General features: G+C 52.3%; 11 protein-coding genes across 11 annotated transcripts; 6 read left to right on the forward strand and 5 right to left on the reverse strand.

The window, feature by feature from the left end:
* Nucleotides 1-57: 57 nt before the first annotated feature.
* Nucleotides 58-3355, forward strand: RHO25_011365 (uncharacterized protein; the record flags this gene model as incomplete). The annotated part of the gene is made up of 5 exons (XM_023601792.2): nucleotides 58-1155; nucleotides 1217-1567; nucleotides 1618-1861; nucleotides 2181-2957; nucleotides 3024-3355. 5 exons carry the CDS (start codon nucleotides 58-60, stop codon nucleotides 3353-3355), a joined length of 2802 nt encoding a protein of 933 aa, XP_023450795.1.
* Nucleotides 3356-3577: 222 nt separating this feature from the next.
* Nucleotides 3578-5269, reverse strand: RHO25_011366 (uncharacterized protein; the record flags this gene model as incomplete). The annotated part of the gene is made up of 1 exon (XM_023601791.1): nucleotides 3578-5269. The coding sequence occupies one exon, from the start codon at nucleotides 5267-5269 to the stop codon at nucleotides 3578-3580; it is 1692 nt and encodes a 563-aa protein (XP_023450821.1).
* Nucleotides 5270-5896: 627 nt separating this feature from the next.
* Nucleotides 5897-7135, forward strand: RHO25_011367 (uncharacterized protein; the record flags this gene model as incomplete). The annotated part of the gene is made up of 1 exon (XM_023601790.1): nucleotides 5897-7135. One exon carries the CDS (start codon nucleotides 5897-5899, stop codon nucleotides 7133-7135), a length of 1239 nt encoding a protein of 412 aa, XP_023451332.1.
* An 878-nt stretch (nucleotides 7136-8013) lies between these two features.
* RHO25_011368 (uncharacterized protein) lies at nucleotides 8014-9607 on the reverse strand (the record flags this gene model as incomplete). The annotated part of the gene is made up of 3 exons (XM_023601789.2): nucleotides 8014-8194; nucleotides 8246-9284; nucleotides 9358-9607. The coding sequence occupies 3 exons, from the start codon at nucleotides 9605-9607 to the stop codon at nucleotides 8014-8016; spliced, it is 1470 nt and encodes a 489-aa protein (XP_023451333.1).
* Nucleotides 9608-9785: 178 nt separating this feature from the next.
* On the forward strand, nucleotides 9786-10463 carry RHO25_011369 (uncharacterized protein; the record flags this gene model as incomplete). The annotated part of the gene is made up of 1 exon (XM_023601788.2): nucleotides 9786-10463. One exon carries the CDS (start codon nucleotides 9786-9788, stop codon nucleotides 10461-10463), a length of 678 nt encoding a protein of 225 aa, XP_023451330.1.
* Nucleotides 10464-10506: 43 nt separating this feature from the next.
* Nucleotides 10507-11439, reverse strand: RHO25_011370 (uncharacterized protein; the record flags this gene model as incomplete). The annotated part of the gene is made up of 1 exon (XM_023601787.2): nucleotides 10507-11439. The coding sequence occupies one exon, from the start codon at nucleotides 11437-11439 to the stop codon at nucleotides 10507-10509; it is 933 nt and encodes a 310-aa protein (XP_023451331.1).
* A 460-nt stretch (nucleotides 11440-11899) lies between these two features.
* RHO25_011371 (uncharacterized protein) lies at nucleotides 11900-12606 on the reverse strand (the record flags this gene model as incomplete). Its single annotated transcript, XM_065603401.1, has 2 exons — nucleotides 11900-11978; nucleotides 12404-12606. 2 exons carry the CDS (start codon nucleotides 12604-12606, stop codon nucleotides 11900-11902), a joined length of 282 nt encoding a protein of 93 aa, XP_065459473.1.
* A 1288-nt stretch (nucleotides 12607-13894) lies between these two features.
* RHO25_011372 (uncharacterized protein) lies at nucleotides 13895-14369 on the forward strand (the record flags this gene model as incomplete). Its single annotated transcript, XM_023601786.1, has 2 exons — nucleotides 13895-13913; nucleotides 13978-14369. The coding sequence occupies 2 exons, from the start codon at nucleotides 13895-13897 to the stop codon at nucleotides 14367-14369; spliced, it is 411 nt and encodes a 136-aa protein (XP_023451328.1).
* A 482-nt stretch (nucleotides 14370-14851) lies between these two features.
* Nucleotides 14852-15285, forward strand: RHO25_011373 (uncharacterized protein; the record flags this gene model as incomplete). Its single annotated transcript, XM_023601785.1, has 2 exons — nucleotides 14852-14867; nucleotides 14930-15285. 2 exons carry the CDS (start codon nucleotides 14852-14854, stop codon nucleotides 15283-15285), a joined length of 372 nt encoding a protein of 123 aa, XP_023451329.1.
* A 423-nt stretch (nucleotides 15286-15708) lies between these two features.
* Nucleotides 15709-16146, forward strand: RHO25_011374 (uncharacterized protein; the record flags this gene model as incomplete). Its single annotated transcript, XM_023601784.1, has 2 exons — nucleotides 15709-15724; nucleotides 15797-16146. The coding sequence occupies 2 exons, from the start codon at nucleotides 15709-15711 to the stop codon at nucleotides 16144-16146; spliced, it is 366 nt and encodes a 121-aa protein (XP_023451326.1).
* A 1005-nt stretch (nucleotides 16147-17151) lies between these two features.
* RHO25_011375 (uncharacterized protein) lies at nucleotides 17152-19500 on the reverse strand (the record flags this gene model as incomplete). Its single annotated transcript, XM_023601783.1, has 1 exon — nucleotides 17152-19500. One exon carries the CDS (start codon nucleotides 19498-19500, stop codon nucleotides 17152-17154), a length of 2349 nt encoding a protein of 782 aa, XP_023451327.1.
* Nucleotides 19501-19604: the final 104 nt, after the last annotated feature.

The following is a 19604-nucleotide window of genomic DNA, read 5'->3' on the forward strand; positions in this document are numbered from 1 at the left end:
GAGGCCACGAGACACAACTCCTGAGACGCTGGTCTTCCGGGAGTAAGAGCAAGGGCAATGGGCGTGTCGGAGAGCAAAATCGCGTTCAAGCAGAGCGTGTTCAAGCTCATAGGGGACGATGTGCTGCAGCCAGACAACGACATCTTCGCAAAGTACTGGACAATACCCGAGCGCGTCGACGATGTTTTCGATCTGTGGGTGGGTGGAGACGTTCGGGTCTTGACATACACCAACCCATCCGAGCCAGGGGCGCGCAAAGCATCTCCAGGAGAACAATGCTCGCCCATGACCAATCTGGAGACACTGCTGTATAATGCGATAGCACATGTGGAGAGACTGCAGAAGGACACAAACCAGCCCGATGAGCTTGTCGCCCGGCAGATCCTCAACTGCATGCGCATCCTGACCCGGGTGATGCCTTTCATCTTCGAGGCGGACCACTTGCGAGAATGGTACGACAAGTTCTTCTGGCAGCCACGAAAGCCACAATTCCTCAACTGGGACGAGAAGCGTGATACGCATACCCAGCTGTTCGACGGCCTAGATCCCGGCAAGCTTTATTCAAAAGAGGACAAAGACAAAGAAATCGGGCCACCTCTAGGCGAGACCTTGATCGACCTGGTGGTGGACTACCTTTTCTGGCGAGGCCTGACTCTCCCATCGCAACAGGAAGACGGCGGCAGATCTGATAGAGGATATGAGCTCAAAGTTTGGAAGACGGGTATTGGCTGCAGCACAAGCTCGAAATGTACTAGCGAGCATGAGCGGAATCAGTACGAGGTCATCAGGTTACTCCTCACCTTGACGAGCAGCACCTTGTACCTGCGGCCAGATCAAGTTGCACTTGCCAACAACAGGGCTCTGACTTATCTGACGACGAAGCTCGAAAAGCGCGTCGTAAATGCCATAAATTGTTCTTGCTTGAATACTGTGCTTCGATTCAACCCCAACTTGTGGACGATACCGAGTGGCTGGCAAGGAGCTCGGGATACGAAGAAGCTTCTCGTTCTGAACTGCATCCAGTTCCTGCTGGTGACGATGGTGTACATCCCCCCAGAGGGCAAGAACCTCTTCAGATCTTCAATGGGAGCACTTTTCCGGCCTGATGACTTCCAATTCATCCATCATGGAGTCAATCTAGTGATTTCCCAACCAGTAAGTCTGCAATGGTATTCACAATGGTTTTTCGCGTATCACTTGTTGACTTTGAGCCCAGATGACGACGAGCAATTTCAGCATAGGGAAAAGCAATGCTGGCCATCATGCCACCGAGATGATCAGCTTCCTGTGGGAGCTGATCCAGTGTAACAAGCGCTTCCGTCGGTACCTCTGTGAAACCAAAGTCGGCATGGACTATCTGGTCATCTTCTTGTTCTACGCGAGAGACTCGGTCGCCGATGAGACAAAGCAAGGCCTGATGAGAATGGTCATCTTCGTGATCCAATCGCTCAGCGCCGAAGCAGCCTTCTGCGCGAAGCTCAATACGCCTTTCCTCCATGTCAGCAGCCTGCCGCCGGTAATGCGGATAGAAAACTTCCATGGCTCATATGCCGACTTCTTGATTTGTGTATGCTTTCCCGTGCTCTCACGTCTTGACAGATTGCTGATGGCTCGCAGTCAATACATTGCCTCATCACGGCTTCGAAAGGACGACTCGAGCCAGTCTATCCTGCGCTGTTCAACATTATCAAGAATGTGGCGCCGTACGCGAAGCACTTGCAGCGTGCGACGTCTTCGAAGCTGGTGAACCTGTTCGAAATGCTGTCGGCACCCAGCTTCTGCTTGAAGAACGATACCAATTATGTCATTCTCAAGAACTTGCTTGATGCTTGCAATGCAATTCTTGATAATCATTGTCGCGGTATGTCCAATCTCTTTCTTAGTTGCAGCCCTTCTGCGTCCCCCATGCCATTCGCTTGAGCTGCTCCGTTAGTAGGAGGGCAAGGCAAGAGACATGTCTCGCCTGCACATTCAGCGAAGCTGGCGAGTTTAGAGCTCTTTGCGGAGCCCAGGCTATCAAAGGGTGTCCGCTAGCGCTCCCCGGGTCTCGTCGCAGGCCCGCGACGATGGCTCAGATTGGCACTGCGCTGCCGTGGCTGTAATTGGCATCGTAGCACTTTGGCATTCGAAAGCCCTATGCTGGCCATGAATCTTGTGTGCTGATCAGAACGCATCTGCAGAGAATCAGCAATTCGTCAGAGTACTCATTGCGAGCAAAAAGCATTTCAGAGCCCTGCAGCAAATCACCGTTGAAGGCGCACTTGCAGAGGCGGAGCGCCAGGCGATCGAACGCAAAGATCGCGGGGATATTCTGAGCCCGACCAGCCACTCGCGTGGTTCATCCATCGATAGTATGCGTAGACCCGTTGCGCCGCGGACGCCTTCGTTGGCGAATGTGCCGGAGGACACTCGGTTCGCCATCGGGGATGATGAGGACGAGGACGATGAAGGAAACGAAAATGCGGATGTCGATGAAAAGGCTGACCAAAGAGCTTCTAAGACACCAGACGCGGGTGGCGAGAATCGAGTGCCTGACCCCGTGCGTTTGAGTGAAAAGGCTCGGGGTAAGCAACCGGCGGCTTTGCGACTTTCGACGTCACGCCAAACATCAACAACGAGCCTACCGACCTTGACGCCAGTCACCACATCACAAAACTTCCAACCTTCCGAACAGTGGCTAGAAAGCTGGTACACACAACTCCCACTCGAGCTCATTCTCAAAGTCATTGAAGACAGCGAGACTCGAAAGCAAGATGGCATCTCAGCAAGAACTTCCACCTCCAGCGCGCCCGAGGAGCAACACAAGGCAGACGTTCGCAGCGCAACTACAGCAGAGCAACCCGGCCTCGGACGAGAAGCCCGCCAATCCGCCCAACTCACCCGTCAGTCCACGGACAGTGGGCGCAGTGCGCAAGCAGCATATGGAGCCGATGGACAAGGTCATCTCGGAATTAAAGGTACGCACCACGCCGCTCATCATGCAACCGCAACAGAACGGCATGCGCTAATACTCTCGGAAACAGACAATATCAGACCAGCAACAGGAGGCCCAGTCAGCTTCCAATGGACAGCAGTAGCAATCGGCTGGTACAACGCGCTCATCTGGAGCAGAATCTACTTGCAAGAAGCGGAGGCTTTTCAAGGTTCTGGAGGATTGTACAGTAGTACGGACATCAAGCTATTTCGACGGCAGGGCGCGAGTCAGGAAATCTCGTTGAAGAGTCCGAAGGGGGCGATTGATGCTGTGGGGGCTTCACTTGCGCAGAGGATAAGTAGCATTAGTATCCCTGACGCGTTTACTGGAGGAGGGCAGGCGAGTGGACAGACGGGGAGGGGACGGGGAGGTAGTGGGTAGGTAGATGGAGAATTGAAAGATGAGTTGAGGTGTGGCCGACTTTCGTGGGCAGAGAGAGGGTTGGTTGGTATTGAAGATGTTTGCTCCGCCGTGTTGACAAGAACTCGGGCAATGGCATATACTACTGACTCGAACTAGTTCTATTGGAAAGAACAGAAACTAGGAACACCTACGGTGAAGGACTACTGGCGTCGCAAACGATCGTGGAGCTCAGGCCACAGCTTAAACCAAACGACAATCTATCGCCCCAATACGCCTCAGCGGCTGCATTGATGGCAGTGGAGAAAGTACTGGTGGCCGAGGTAGTTCAGGAACGCAGAAGGACAACCCCTCCCCATCATCCTCAGCGCCTTCAACAATTTCGCCGGTCACCAGCCAGTCAATAATCGCCGATATCGTCTCCTCAGACCCTGGCGCCGACTCACCTTCCCCAGTACCATCCGAGTTGCCCTTGATGCCCATAACCGAGGCCTCCTCATCAGCTTCCGCTCCTACACGTTCGAATCTGAACGGCTCTGGCCAAATCTCTTCCAGCAACTTTCCACCTCCATCATACCACTCTTGCAACCCCTTCTTGAGTTTCGCGGAAAACCGATGCAATCTCAACGAATCCTCCGCCCGTGGCCGATTCCCCGGTTCAAACTCCAAACAATCAGCCATTAATTCCATAATTTCCGTCTGGCCCATCGAAGTCGAAGCAGCGAAATCTAGGAAGATTTCAGATTCGGCGTATTGATAGCGTCTGAGGGTTATGAGTTGGTAAAGGGTTACGCCGAAGGAGAACCAGTCACTGCTGGGGGTCATTCTGGGCGCGTTTTGTAGGATGGTGAGTTGGAGAGAGGGACTAGGGGCGGCTTCGGCGAGGGAGAAGGTGGCCATGATTGAGGGGCACATGTAGCCGTCTGTGCCGCAGATGTTGGTGCAGGTTGATTCGTGGGAGGAGAGGCCGAAGTCTGCGAGGAGGATTTGCGGGAGGCCGTGTATGGGTTTGGTGGGGTCGAGGAAGATGTTGCGCTCTTTGATGTCTCGATGGAGGATGGTGGAGTGGTAAGGGTTGCGGGTGATTTGATCTGCTGCGGCGTCGTAGGTTTCGCCGTTATGCAGGTAGAGGAGGGCGTCGAGCATGCTGCTAACGTAATGTTGGATGAATTGCACGGGCATGGACTTACCAATCGCGGAAAGATGGCGTGCGAAATCCTGGACGTCGCCACCGGAGCAGTACGGAAGGACAATATTGGCGATGCAGAAGGGACCGTTGTGGTCATAGTGCACGCTTTCGATGCCGATGATATTCGGATGGACGAGATCTTCGAGTAAGGCTGCTTCGCTGGGCCATTCGGTTTCGTCGCGGACGGGAACTTGCTTGATGATGAAGAGCTTGGAGGAGATACGTTGTCGGACGAGATGGATTGGTGTGTTGAAGACACCCAGTGCGCCGTTCAGAGTCTTGACGAGCTCGTATGCTACTGGGAGTCGGTCCGGCACTGGGTCGATTATCGCAGGCAGACTAGGCTCAGAGTCTTTTGAGCTGGGTGTCTCTGTGAGTTTGTCAAGGTCCAAGCTGACGCCTGCGGCAGCTTGTGTGCCATCGAAGTCAGCGAAGGCGGATATGGCAAGACTTGCAACGCTCGCCACGGGATCCGCCACGACGGGGCCTTTGGGATCCTCTGTTTTGGGCACTTCTGTTTTGGGCACTTCTGTTGCGAGCTCTTCTTTTGCGGGCTCTTCTGCTTTGGGCTCCGCTTCTTTATCTTTCTTGTGCCAGAACCGCCGGTGAGGCCGCTTACCTGTGGCGCTTCTGAACGGAAATGATCTTCGTGTACGAGCGAGTACTGTCGGGCTGATCATTTGCTCATCCTTGGGATTCTGGCCTCGACGAAAATGTCCCACCAAAGGAAGACATTCCAAGATCATGTCTTGGGCTAAGTTACGCATTTTCTCCGGCACTTACAATTCGCTGGCGAATGCCTTTTCGCAGGTGGCCCGGCCAGCAGGATAAAATGAATGAAGAGAATAATCAGAATCACAAGACCAGCTTGTGTATCTGCAGCGTCGTCTGAATGCAAATGATGCCAATTCTCCCAAATGAGAGAGATACGCTAGTTGCATACATTCTGGGCCTGCGAAAGTGTTATAGCGCCGCATATCGCGGATGATGAGGTCAGACGTCAGACTCTGTCTCCTCTGTCTTTGTGGTAACAATGCGGGACCATGCGCTTTCAGAAACAAAGAAGGTGGCTTTGTTGCACCAACAGACAACGAGATATTACGGCCTTGAAGTGCTCCGGACACAAAGGTATTGTCCTTACGACGGGGCCAGGACAAGTGCAATAAGGTTCAAGCATTTCCTATGGATCCGGAAGAACTTTCGGTCCTCAAAAACAACATTTTCTCGCAAATCAGTGGTTGAGGCCACATCTTGGATAATCACTCGCGGTCCTCACACGGCGTCCTTGAACCTTGACTCGCCTCGCAAATATAATCTACCTGCCGGACAGGTTCGATTCCGTAAGTCCCATATCGAACTCCAACACATCCAAGATGGCAAACTCACAAACAACCACAGAGCGACATTCGCTCTTCCACCGCAGCAAGATCTTGCTCGTCAGCGCCTTCAGCACTGCTGCATCTACTTCACCTCGCGGAGCTATCAAGGGCAAGACACCGCTTTCCACTATTCAAGCCGAAATAGAGCAGCGTGCACCGCGCTACAGCAAGGACGATGAATACGAAGCCGTCACCACGCTCAAGCTCGAAAGGGGCACGCAAGGCGAGGTCCTTGTCAAGAAGTCTCTGAGGTCTGGAAACGTATTCGTTGTCAAGCATACCAAATACAACCGAGCCACAGTGGACAATCGAACAATCCTCGATGGTGACCGCAACCACAAAGTCCCCACGGAGGCCGTTATCGTCAAGGATCTACTGAAACCGCACCCCAACGTCGTTGTCGTGCACGACTTCTTCATGAACAAGAACGCCCCAGGACGATACTTCATCTACATGGATGCCTGCAACGGAGGAGATCTTCACGAACAAATTTGCCACTGGCATCTTCGCAAACAGATCGTACCAAAGGTCTTCCTCTATCACTTGATAGTGCAAGTCTCTGACGTGTTCGCATTTCTGCATCACGGCCTTCGTCACTCCACAGGCTCCTGCTACACTCAAGACGAAGACCACGAAGCCGTCGTTCATGGGGATATCAAGCTCGAAAACTTCTTTCTAAACTGGTCGTCTCGAAACATCGGTGGCTTGCCAGACATTGTCATCGGTGACTTTGGCCACGCCAAACTCCTCTCTGATCCAGAACCTCGTGTTGATTGTGGGACGGAGGGTTGGAACTCACCCACAGTGACGGCGCGCTACAAGAAGTGCGTGGTTAAGGAGCTCGACTTCCGCCTGACCAGATCCGAAAAGCTCAAAATCTACTACGACATCGGAAAACAACGAAACCTCAGTGACGACGTCTACTCCCTTGGCCTCGTTTTTGCAACAGCCGCAAACGACGCTCCTACTCGCGTGTACCCTTCTTGGCCAGTCGGTCAGGACGAGGAAGTTTTGTCGTTGTCAAGAGAGAATTACCTGCGAGATATCGTGTACGGCTGTTTGCGAGTGGATCCGGAGAAGAGAGTCTCGATGAGTTTCGGCGAGAAGGGAATTCTTGGCGAGGTGAATCGCATGAGAAGCGCGAGAGATCGACTGCTCGCTCAAGGGGTGAAGATCGATCCAACAGACTGGTTTCGTATTCCTACTCCTACCAGTACGGCAAGCACGAAGTGAGCGGTTCGACGAAACGTTAATGGTGTGCTTCTGAGCATGGCTGGCTAGACGGCTTTTGCATGTAAGACTAATACGTAATAACATCAAGCTTGGAATTCACTTTGCACACGTTGATCTTTACTCTCCGTTGTACAATCCACATACTGTGCCTGTCGTGTTGTTTCTCGTCATCGTTCAAATTTCCATGCCTTCCCTCGTCCCTACCCTCTAGACTCTATTATGTTCTTTGTGTGCAGGCATCCAACGAAACAGAGGACAAAGAGAAGTTCCGCGCGGCGCGAGTAGGAACGACAAATGAGTGAATCAACACGATACGAACATGGGTAGGGAAGAGGTAAACAGATGGCAAGCTGTATAGATCATGATATTGTCATAAATGCTGTTTCATTATGCATAATATGCATGGTCTAGTCCTGTTATGCCTATCCAATGATGAATTGAAGAGTCTAAGCCGCCCTGAGGTAGCCTTCTCTGAGCAGACTTTTGGTACAGGCGCAGGAAGTGCCAGACTTGCCGTCCTCATGTGTCGATTCGTTCACCTGAGCTTCAATTAGCACGATCCCTGGTTCATCATATGTTTGTTTATGAAGGCGATAAGTGTAAGCAAGATCAGCCGTGATTTCACGCTTTCACCGCATTTGCCGTAGCATCGAAGTGAGCTGGGTATAACGAAATGGTTGTCATCATGTAAGTGCGAGGGGTGGCGACATAGAAGTGACCTACCACATCTGAGGGTGTGCTGGGTGCAATATGTGCGGCATGCCCTTGGGTGGCCGGGACTCGCGGGCGGAGGGAAGCCCACATGGGACCGCCGAAAACGAGTGCTTCTCGAAGCTCAATGCTGTTGACGAGGGTTGTGTCGCGATCGCGGGGAGTTTCTAGCTCTCCTTTTGGGCGAAACCTTGCGCTTGTAGGTCATCCGCGTTGGCGTTCGGGTCTGGCAAAGTAGCTTCAGCGAGCTTCTCTTTGCCATCGTTCAGCATCTTGAAAGGCGTGTGGGTTTTGGGATTCCTCTTCTCTTCGCCAGGACCTTGGGACTTGAACTGGTAGCCTCGGATTCTATTCTCCTCATCAGCTATGAGCTTCGCGGCATGGCTCAGATATCTGTACCTTGGACCTTGTCCGGTCTTTGCGGGCAACAGACTCTCGTACTTTTGCTCGAAGCGCATGACATCGGCTTCAAAAGTGCCATTTGCGAGCCTTTGCCGAATACTCGCGAAGAACAGGTCCATGATGTGATGGTTATGGATCTGCAGCAGAACCCAGCCAAGCATTTCTTTCGCCGAGAGTAAGTGTTGCAAATACGCGCGGTGGTGGGTCGTGCAAGCATAGCACTGGCAGCTCTTCGCAAGTGGAGATAGATCGACGGCGTGATCTTCTGACCACATATCGATGCCAAGTGGGAGCAACTCGGAGGACTCATGCCCATTGAAATGCGCGCCGTCTCCGTTCGTAGTCGTGTCGGACGAGGGGCCGAAAGTAAAGTCCAAAGCAATGCCCGCATCGGTCGCAGCGCCGACAAAAGGCACTACCATGACATCTAACCCGCGTTGTATCTGGTAGAGGATGTCTCGCGGTGTCTTGGGAGCTGCGAAGCTCAAGCGCGGAAGCTGGCCGAGCTCGGCCGGGAGATCTTCCAACGAGTCCAGATCATAAACTGCCAGACCTGATATGTGGTCTGCAAACTGGCCTGTGAGCTCCTCGATGTAGTACTGCTGCTTGGCGCACGAGACGGGCAGTAGCGATGCAAACAGATGTGCTCTGGCGGCCTTCTCTTCCGATCGCCGCAAGAAGACTTGCTCTTCAAGCCATGCGATATTCCGATCGGTAGCCTTCTCGATCCTCTTGTTGCCCAGTGCTCGTTCGTATGGAATGTCGCCTAGACCAACCAGTATGTCCGCCTGCAAACTTTCCGCCTTTTCCGCATACTCCTCTGATTTGAGTGCCCTGAAGCCCACTGCAGTACAGATCGAGACGGTTTTGTTGGTATTCGACGTGGCTTCGGGTGCTGGAACCGGCGAGGTCCGTCTGGCACCCAAGACGAGTACAGCGTCGTCTGGAGCAGCGATGAATTTCCTCAGCGGGGATCCGCCGCCAGGATGCTGGAAGCGATACAGGGGAGGGACATCTTTGGGAGCCCTCTCGATGACTATCACCACACTGTGAGCCTCGTAGTCAGCAAATGGGCGCGCTTGGGCGGCAGCGCGAAAAAGGGCACTCACAGTCTTCGAGGGCGATGTACAGCCCGCTGATGTTGGTGTCACGGACGAAGGTGTCCTGGGTGATATGCGGTACAACGCCGCGGCTGGTGTTAGCGAGGTAATGTGGTGTATCCAATATCCTGCGGCCGGGCAATGCAAGCCGTCCTAAACGAGCTGCGGTGCCTGTCGATCGGATCACGTGGAACATGTCGTTGGGCAGCTGATGGAGCTTGCCGTTGCCATTGGCATGCCCATTGGAATGTCCGTTCATTGTCGAGGCATTGTTGGTAATGAACAGGTGATTGTCATCGCGGCAGAGGAATTTTGTCTCAGCGGAAGTGGGCCCGACGCGCCAAGAAAGCACGTCCGAGCCATACCAACGCGTCTACTCCCACCTGTCCTCTGTGCTCTAACCCCATTTGCACGACTCGACTCAACTCTTTCCTGGAATGGCAGAAACAGTGTCCGTGACCGGAGACTCCGGGAGAGGACATCTCATCGTCTTCGAAGGACTGGACAGATCAGGCAAGAGCACACAATGTGCCCGGCTCATTGACCACCTCAAATCTCAAGGACAAAAAGTGGAATATATGCGTTTCCCGAATCGAGGCACAGTCATTGGCCAAATGATAAACAACTACCTGGTGGGAACCTCGACACAAGAAGACCATGCAATCCACCTGCTGTTCTCCGCAAATCGCTGGGAGGCGGCAGAAGACATCAAAAAACATTTGCAAGCTGGAACCACAGTCGTAGTCGATAGATACTACTACTCCGGCTGTGTATACTCCGCGGCAAAGCAGAACCCTGCCATGGATCTCGCTTGGTGTCGGCATCCTGAAGTTGGCTTACCACGACCGGATTTGTGCTTGTTCCTCGATATCTCCGCTGAGGACGCTGCAAAGCGGGGAGGTTTCGGCAACGAGAGATACGAGAAGCAGGAAATGCAGGATCGTGTGAGAAGCCTCTTTGCGGAAATGCGAATGCACGCCGATGAAGCAGAAGACATTGTTACCGTTGATGCTGGGCAGAGTGTGGAGGAAGTCGAGAAAACTATTCATGAAATTGTTGCAACTCGCCTGTCTAGACCGCCATCGCAGCCATTGCGATATATCAACCCATGGTGAGCGCGCATCTAGTCTGGTCTTTCAGTTTGCTGGTACAATCTATCTACAGATTGGCAGCACCCTCCAAATCATCGACGTTGATCAAGTCAACACCAGCGGCCCACAACAACCTCCAAATGGCATCTCTGTTCGACACGGGCCAGTTTGGCTGATCCCAGTAACGAACAGCAATACCCTTGCCATGTGCGACCTCGATTTGGCTCTCCAACAAAGCCTGGCTAGTCGCATTCAAGACTCCGTTCCTTACAGTCCCGAACTGGCCACTGAACGCGGTGCTCGCAATCTTTGAGACATCCGAAGTGATATTGCTGGAGATTGAGTTGAGCGTCGCCAGTGGAGCATCATAAAACACGTCTCTCGGACTTTGGCTCTGAACCAGATCGAGTGGCGTACTTCCAGTCCCCACAACAGTTACAGGTCCAGACGTTGTTCCGGTTCCATTGAATGTTGTCAAATAACCCGCAGACCTCAGTGGCTCCAGCGCTTTCACGACTTCTGGAAATGCTTCCTCGCCATCAGTCTTGATGTCCACGAACAAGTACAGAGTTTGCCCAGAGCTGGTATCAAACACTCCATTCTTGGTTGGCAGATCGGAAACATAGCTCGAATTCGGATTTTGTGCTCGCAACACTGACAAGATGGGCTGAACGTAGAGACTGTCGAATGTTCGGTACTCTGTCAAGGCTGATTCTTCGTGGCCAACATAGAGTGTGCCATTCTGCAACCACACATCTGCTTCCACGGAAATGGCTCCCACGCTCAAGGCTGAGTAGAAAGGAATCGGTCGCCAGTAATCGTTGTGAGAATGAATGGCCTTGGGGATGATGCCTTGCGTCAGATCTGTTGGGTACGTATAGTTCTCGCCTTTCTGAGCTCCAGCGAGGATCTTCTGGAGAGGCTGGGACAGTGGGATATCGGATTGTGCGAGTGCGAGACCTGTGCTGGCCGCGAGGACGTATAGAATCGACGAAACCATCTTGACAGACAGGTGGGAGGAGAAATCACGCTTGATCCAGCCCGCATGCGACCTGCGATCACCATTTTATTCTATTTCGTTCTACCGCTGTGGACACTAGCCGGAGTCGTCTCTTCTGCCGCGATATGACGAATCGTCTTGCATTGGTGCTGAGCCAATGGCATTGAGCACGTGGCTGGCGGTTTGGTGGCTGGCGTGGCACAATTGCTGGGGACGGAACCAGGTCCGGAGCCGATAAGCCGAGCGACGTTCAAGACGCGATTCCCTTTGACACTTCTCTCAACCAAAATCTCATATCGTTCCACTGGACAGGCTGTAACGTCGAACACCACATTGTCGATCTGACCTCGACGACCGTCCTGGAGGTACGCTTTGGCATGAGGTCCCGTCTTCGCAAAGTCTGCCGCACCCAGCGCACCAGCGAACCAGCGAAGACTGGATCTTTACCATCATGGTCTGATCACTTCGACACTTCATCTGGCGCCAGAAAGACCTGTGATACCTTGACCACAGTCTCTCGTAGCTTCTCGCTGTTGCACCTGTCCCCATGTTTAAGTCGAAAGATCGCGAGCGGCATGCTGAGCAATTTCCTCACCTCATTCCATTCTCCTGAACCTGGATGGGATGTTCCATGCTGCTTCTGAGATTGATAATCGGCCAGCTGGTATCCATTCCGCATGAACGAGATCTTCCTCGTCGGTCGCCAAAATTGCGAGCCGTCTTAGTGGTGTCTAATGAACATGTAGCTCGATATGGGCACGGTCGGCTTGTAAGCAGTCAGGATTCGTCCGTGTTTGTGTATGGCTGACAAAGAGGAGAATCATGCCCTGCGAGGATGAACTTCTCCGAAGAACCTCAGGCTTGAGGGTAGCAAAGACTGATCCCCATGACAGAGAAGAGTATCTATGCATTGCAGTCACACGACAGATGAAGAAAGCGACACTGGACTATGTTGCACGCATACAAACGGAATGCTGCGATCTTGAAACCCCGCCCATCGGCGCCAGACTTGGCTGCACTCTTGAACTCTGGGTCTTGATACACGAACTCTTGGTCCTCGTCTGCGAGACTGCTCTGGTACTGTGCTCCAGCGCTAAGGCCACCAAAGTCCAACCCCTCAGGTTCACGGTGCATACCAAGCGTGTAGCCCTCGAGGAAGGCAGCCATGTAGGGGTCAGAGTGAAGTGGAGCTCCCTGGGATGGAACGTAAGCGGCCATTCACTCGGACACGGTACGTTTGGCCAGCTTTGGGGTCTCGAATCTGGAATCCTTCATGATGATAATGGTGTCGTGGTGCCTTCCACCTTCGGACTTGCCCGGATCTGTGATGTCTGTCAGTCTTTGACCCTCCATGACTCTGAGGCGTTAGCTTCAGCTGTTGTGTTCAATGTGAAGACCGATTTTCCGTGCAGCATTGAAGCCGTGCTATGTGATCAGAAGAGAGATCGAGGTGATGGAGTTGATGTGGTGGGGCATAGCTGTTGTGCCCTATAAGCCGCATTGACTCGGAGATCTTGTGAGCAACTCAAGATTTGGCAACCAATCTACTCGGAAAATGCTGTACTCGAATGATCAGCTGCAGAGCATAAGCAAAGCAGATGGCTAAACGCTACAGCATTGGAGATCGTGAGATAAGTGCATTCATGGACTCTGAATCATCCGGGCCTCTGTCCCGCAGTGGCACTGCTCTGGGCATCCGTGGGAGCAATCACTCAGCATACTTTCACCTTCCGTAGGATGGAGAGATCTCAACCTCTGCTTCGAGCGCTGATCTGAGGTGTGCTGAAGACAGGAGGTTGTACAGAGTGGGGAAAGAAGGAGGCGGGCCGTTGGGAGCATGTGATAGGCTACAGATGCAGGCCTGAGGACCGGCCGACAATAAGCCAATGACACCTTCCACACCCTTCCAGAGACGGTGCTCAGGACCGAGCATGAGCGTACCAGGGCGGATCTTCATCAAGTGACATGTGAAAGCATGTGTCAACATCCAAGCCTTGACGGTCATCCACGCAGACGAATCGGACATAGGAAACACCTCTCGTGCAATATTGCATAGCTTTCAGATCGATGTACTGAGGGTCATTTCCTGCAGGATCTGAATCAATGCGGCTCGCAGCAACGCCGTGGATGGTTGGATCGCATACCAAGCTGCAGCACGCATTACCAGGGATCAACCCGGAGCTCCGCACCCGATCAAAATAGGAAAATACAGCGTAGCCTGCAGACTAAAGCTGCACATCATGGGAAGCATGTGTGATCAACAGTGGAGTGCCTTTGGGTTGGGGGGACGCCGTGCAAGCCGAGACTAGAAGAGGAGAAGACAATCTATCCAAGTATTCTTGCGTTCTACGAAAGCATACACATTTTCGTTCGAAGAGCATCGCATGTTGCCTCTCGTGACTGACGACAACCAGTAATAATTCAACTTGTGTCTCAAAGACTTCTCGTTAACAATATGGTGCATCTTGCTGGCGGTACGTACGCTCGATGGGTGCCCGCAATGAACGCACCGCTATTGACTGACCCCTCAATGCTCAGATCATCCCTCTACGAGGATCTTCGACACCATGCGCGACTGGCTCGAGGAACACCCAGAGGACGGACAAAAGTCCATTGCAGAGATTGGAGGGATCTTTGCCTTTAAGCTTCTTGGCGACGAGGGCGGAGAGTGGTATGTGGATTTGAAGGAAACTGGCACAGTTGGCAAGGGCCTGGCGCCCCAGGGCAAAGCATATGATGTGTTGTTTGAGCTCGATGTTTCTGATTTCGAGCAACTTGCCGATGAGGAAACAGATGAGGTATCATCGCAACTCACGTCCTCAGGAAGAATGACGGTATCCGGGAAGACAGGACTGGCAGTCCACCTAGACAAGGTATTCGAGCTGGGTAGAAATGTGCCTAGTTTCGGGACACTGTCTCCTACTAGGTGAGGGTTTTATGAAATTTAGCATCCTGCGTCGCAACACACACGACAGAGTTCGCGTTCACAGACCTCCCACGATCATTCTATTGCACACTATTGTCTGCAAAGTTACCGATGATGCTGGTTGTAGGCGCGAGTGATTGATCCACCTAACAGACTCAAACGAGAGCACTCGGGTCAGCTCGAGACAACGCAATCTGTCGAAATAGGCAAATGCAACATCGCGACCCGGCCAAAGCCGTAGGCGATCTTGCATGTATGATCGAGGTCCAACAGACCAATGATCGGTGGAAAGCTCATCGAATGAGTGTCCGGCGATCCAACAGTGGACGAGAGTAGGTATCGAGCAGATGTATTTGGAATCAAGAATGTGCTGAGACATATATAGACCTCCCTCACCAGCACAGACTTTCCGGACTGTCGTAGCTGATAACACCCAATTATCATCTATCCGACTTATACCACACAACAAAATCCAACATAGCAAACATGTCTCTAGCCACAGGTGGGTACCTAGAACATCGTACTCAGGGCATCGATACCATGCAGCCCGCTAACTTAACGCAGGCGAACCCTCCACTCAAGTATTTGACAGAATCGCCGAATACTTGGCGTCAGAGTCTGCGAAACAGCAAGCCATCAAAGATTTTGGCAAGATCTTCAAGTTCCAGCTGAACGGCGAGGGCGGCGGACAGTGGTATGTGGACCTGAAGAATAATGGTACCATAGTCGCTGGCAAAGACTATGTGGAGGGCGAAAGTCCAGATATAACCTATATTGTTGATGCTTCCGACTTCAAGGAGTTGGTTGACGATCCTCAGTACAAGGCACTGGAATATTCCTTCTCAGGCAAGCTGAATGTATCTGGCGACAAGACACTGGTGCCACAAATTGTCAAGATTCTGGAAATGGGTAAAAAATGAGCTGGCCTCAAAGTCGTGGGGGTGTTGGAGCAAACATAGTCCTCAAAGGTAGAGACGACTCACACAGTGTCCTCTGAATCTGCTCCAAGAAGCCCGCCGAGTCTCTGTCCGAACTTGAAGTCGATGTTTCTTAGTTCTCGCTTCCAAGTGAGAAGCGACGCAACTACGTGGTGGGTCCTGAATGCAACGGACATCCCCGGTAGAGCTCTCATGCAGCAGCTATGCGCCATGCACAGTCAAAGCTAGGGGATCAGGAGATCGTCCCGTGAAGTCGTGCTGGCGGTCTGCAAAGTTAACCAAACATATGTATATATATACACCTCTCTATCCCCACAGGACAGGAAGCCCGATTTCTTTTGATCACCAACGCCATAAGACTTAACTTCCTCACCAGACAGAAGAGAACTCGTTATCACAGCAATCATGTCTCTAGCTACTGGTACGTTTTCAATCGTACCTCGGCGTGCACAGATCTCGTTTGACGCGGCTTGTTGATCATGTCAGTGCGTAGACTTGCCATCAACTCAAATCTTCGACAGGATCGCTCAGAAGCTCGACGGTTCGGACTCTGCAAAGCAACAGGCTATTAAAGACATCAACGGCCTCTATGCGTTCAAACTCACCGGCGACGGAGGGGGAGAGTGGTTCGTTGATGCGAAAGAAAGTGGTCAGGTTGGGAAGGGCCTAGCGCCTGAGGACAAAAACCCCGATGCAACGATGACCCTTGCAGCTGAGGATTTCCAGAAGGCCGTCGACGATAAGACCGCAATCATGCAACTTTTCTTTGGGGGCAAGTTGGAAGTGACTGGAAATCAAATGCTTATGACCAAAGTTGACAAGGTCTTTGCACTGGGCAAGTAGAGCTGTGAGACTGACAATGGAATGTTTTGATCTGCACTGACAAAGACTAGCTCCATTCGCTGCTCAGGATGAGGTACAAAAGTTATCGAAGTATGAAGAGACGACGGTATGAAAGCACTCCGCTCGGTCTCACATGAGCCCCAAGCAGGTTTTCGAACATGTCAGCATGAACAGCTGCACATTGTGATAATCAAACTCGACTTCGCAGCTGTCAGTGAGATACAGCACACCCTCTCAACGTTCTATCCATATCTGCAGCACCATTCTTGACCAGTTTCTGCACGCCAGGATCCCTACGAGCCTTCTCCCATTGCTCGACTGTCAGTCTGCGGAATAGCAGACTGTAGTCCCACGGCTACCAGAAATTCGTCCCATGTGCTTGTCATATAATACCATTGTATGCTCGGAGAAGAACCAGATCGTTTAAGGATCAGGTCGAAGAAGCCTACCTTCATCGTATGGTATATATGGAGCAACCAATTCTTCCATTATCTTGACATTAAGTGTCAGATCATCACCTGAAGCGACGGCTTGTGGGTTGAAGCCGAATTCCTTAAGAGTACGGTGCTCTGGCGCTTGGGTTCGGTCGCATCTAGCAGCTGTCATATCGAATGGTTGGCAGCGCCAGTTGTGTCGGGGTGTCTTGCTTGATTATTCAGATATGCAAGACGCTCTGGCATTGTGGGCGGGCCATTACCTATATCAGCTCAGATGAGAAAGAGACCGAGAAGGTGGCACAGCAAGTGTGACTAGACCTGCAAGCTTGAACTTCCTTATGTCCAAGCCATGAAGTTATCTTGCTGTACGGTACGGCTGCCGTTGGCCAGCTTTGGACTTCGGTGCCACTATGGCCAAGTTCCAGGCAGCGAGCTTTAGGAGAACGGGATCTACTTTTGAGTGCTGATTCCACCTCGTTTTCCTCCATTCAAATCGCAACCAATGCAAGCGGCAGCTTTCTATTCATGGCCGACAACAAGCGCCCCAATAATGCTTCCGAAAGTCATACTACAACTCCGGCAACGGCAACGATCTTGTCTGCGCCTCCTTGGCAGCTTCGACGAACTTATTCCTCTCCTCTTCGGTCTTGAACTCGATCTTGATTCCACCGACTTTCTTCAGAATTGCGTCCTTCTCCGCCGCCTTCGCATTTACCACTCCTCCCATGCTCGCAATCTTTGCTCTCTCCGCTTGCCGTGCAGTAGCACCAGGTCTCGCGACTGTAACATCAATTCCTTTCACCTTCACGAACTTACTCCCATCCTCTTTGATCCTCACGTGTTGCCGAATGTTGTTGATCCACCACCTCGCCCATCCTTCTCCGAAGTTCGATGAAATGTGCATCAAAGCCATGACACCTCCAGCAGCACCTGGCGTCTCCACTCCATCTTCTTCCCACAACCTCAGCATTTCGATGTTGGCGAACTGTTCTTCGAACGCGAAGGCACCTTTCAATCCTTCGTGGATGACAGTCGTTTTTGTGGTTCGGAAGGATCCCAACAGCTTGCGTCCGAAAACAGCAGATTGGAACATCACAGCATCGACCTCAATGGCGAAATAATAGTTTACCCAATTAGTTGATTTTTCTGCTTCGAGCATTGCGCCCCATTCCTTCGCATGGAACTTCAGTGAAACCTGTCCGCCTTCTTCTGTGTTTCCTGCCAGAGAAACCTTCTCGGGTTCGAAGTATGAGCAGTAGGGTACTGTTTCTTGAGTCTCGGACAATTTCTGCTGGATTCGAGTCTCGTCGTCGTCGGAAAGACACCATACTGATGTAGCGACTTTGGTACCTCCGTATTCTCGGTTCTCTCGCCTGCGAATGACAAGGATCCGACATTCCTTGCAGGCGGGTTTCATTTCGACGTTGTAGCGCATGTCAGCGATTTCTGGGTTATGTTGCGCGTATTCGATGAGTCGGCCGCGGACGTCGCATAGGATGGCGGAGTTGCGGAAGAGCTGTCTTTCGAATGTTTGACGTTCATTGATGCCGCTCGCTTCGATGTGGATGGTCTGCTGGTACGCGGTCTTGGTTGCTGATTTGCTACTCGGTGAGTTTCCATCAGCGCCGTTGTGTGCCCTTCGCGGTTCTGTCGAGACGCTGGATGCTTTGGCGGCAGCATAGATTGTATCTTTGGTGTTTTCCATTGCGGACAGCGGAAGCAAATCGGGCTCCACACGCTGTGCTGATCTTCTGATAGGCAAAGGTGGTGGCATTGACCTTCTCTTACTCTTCACCGGCAAGGGTGGCGGCTCGCCTTCTTCTGTACTCAGACTTCGCGTGCTGCCTGCGGTCGCTCGAGAGTCTTCTTCCAATGCACGAAACAAGGCTGGTAACGTTGCGGAGTCTCTGCGCCACGAGGTTCTGAACGAAGATTCTCCCTCGTACGCGCTATCTTGTGGCGATGCGCATAAGTCTTTGCTCTCTGACGCGCTGTGTTGTGGCTTAAGTGAGGTACTCGAGCCGGATGTTTGTGATCCGGTAATGGCTTGCTGAAGCGCGTCGGCTGCTGTGAGGTTGCCATCTGAAGTGAAGTTCAACGTTGAGCCAGCGTGCATGAACGTTTGATGTAGGCTGCGCCTCTGATGAAGTCGATGCTGACTGTCATTCGAGATGCGAGAGCTTATGTCGTCGTACTTCTTTTCTTCACTAAGCGATATGTCTGATAATGATGGAGTGTATGCAACCTCGTCTTCTCGGATGGATGCCGGCCGTGTCCAGGTTCCGTGCGGCTTGAGCGACTCAGTGCGGCTTGTGAGTGCCACAATGACTTGATGCAAATTGTCGAGGGCCTTTCTGAGGCTTTCACTTCCACCGCCTTTCTCATGGATCGGCGCAATGTGCTGCGCTATCGAGACAACAGTTGCCGCAAGTCTTCCCGGCGCCCGCGACTGGAGTGCCTGCAGAATCAATTCCAGACAAGTCGTGTACATCAGGAGGACTTCCTGCAGCGCCTGTATGTCGCAGCCTTGAATGGTCCATTTGAAAGTCTTGTAGTTCTCAAGCACAATCCGACTCCAGGTCCGTTCCACGACAAATCCATGGCCAGTATCCTTCTTCTGGATCACTTGATATCGGTCTACAAAGCGTTCCAGGGCTGCGAGGGTCTTCCGAACAGACTGAAGGATCTCGTTGATCGCGCCTCTTGTTTCATCATCAGCGTGAGATAAGACACTGTCCTCTTCGCGCAGCGCTCCAGCAACTAGCTTCAGAGTTCCGCCAAGGCAGTTCAACTCTCTCTCCACCTGGGCAAACTCAACCGGATTACTGTCTTTGCCATGCGCAAAGGCCCTGCCAATTCGGCATGCCGTCTGGGACAGCATCAGCACATCATTCCGCGACAGCAGTGGAGAGTTCATGCTCGGCGAGATGTCGGATCGCACGGCCCTCGTGTGCAGGCGGGTGTAGTGTCTACACTTCTAGCTATGTATTCTCCTGCCCCAGAAGCAGCAGGAGTTGCCGT

Source organism: Cercospora beticola, chromosome 7 (genome assembly GCF_033473495.1).
Source record: "Cercospora beticola chromosome 7, complete sequence".
Lineage (NCBI taxonomy): Eukaryota > Fungi > Ascomycota > Dothideomycetes > Mycosphaerellales > Mycosphaerellaceae > Cercospora > Cercospora beticola.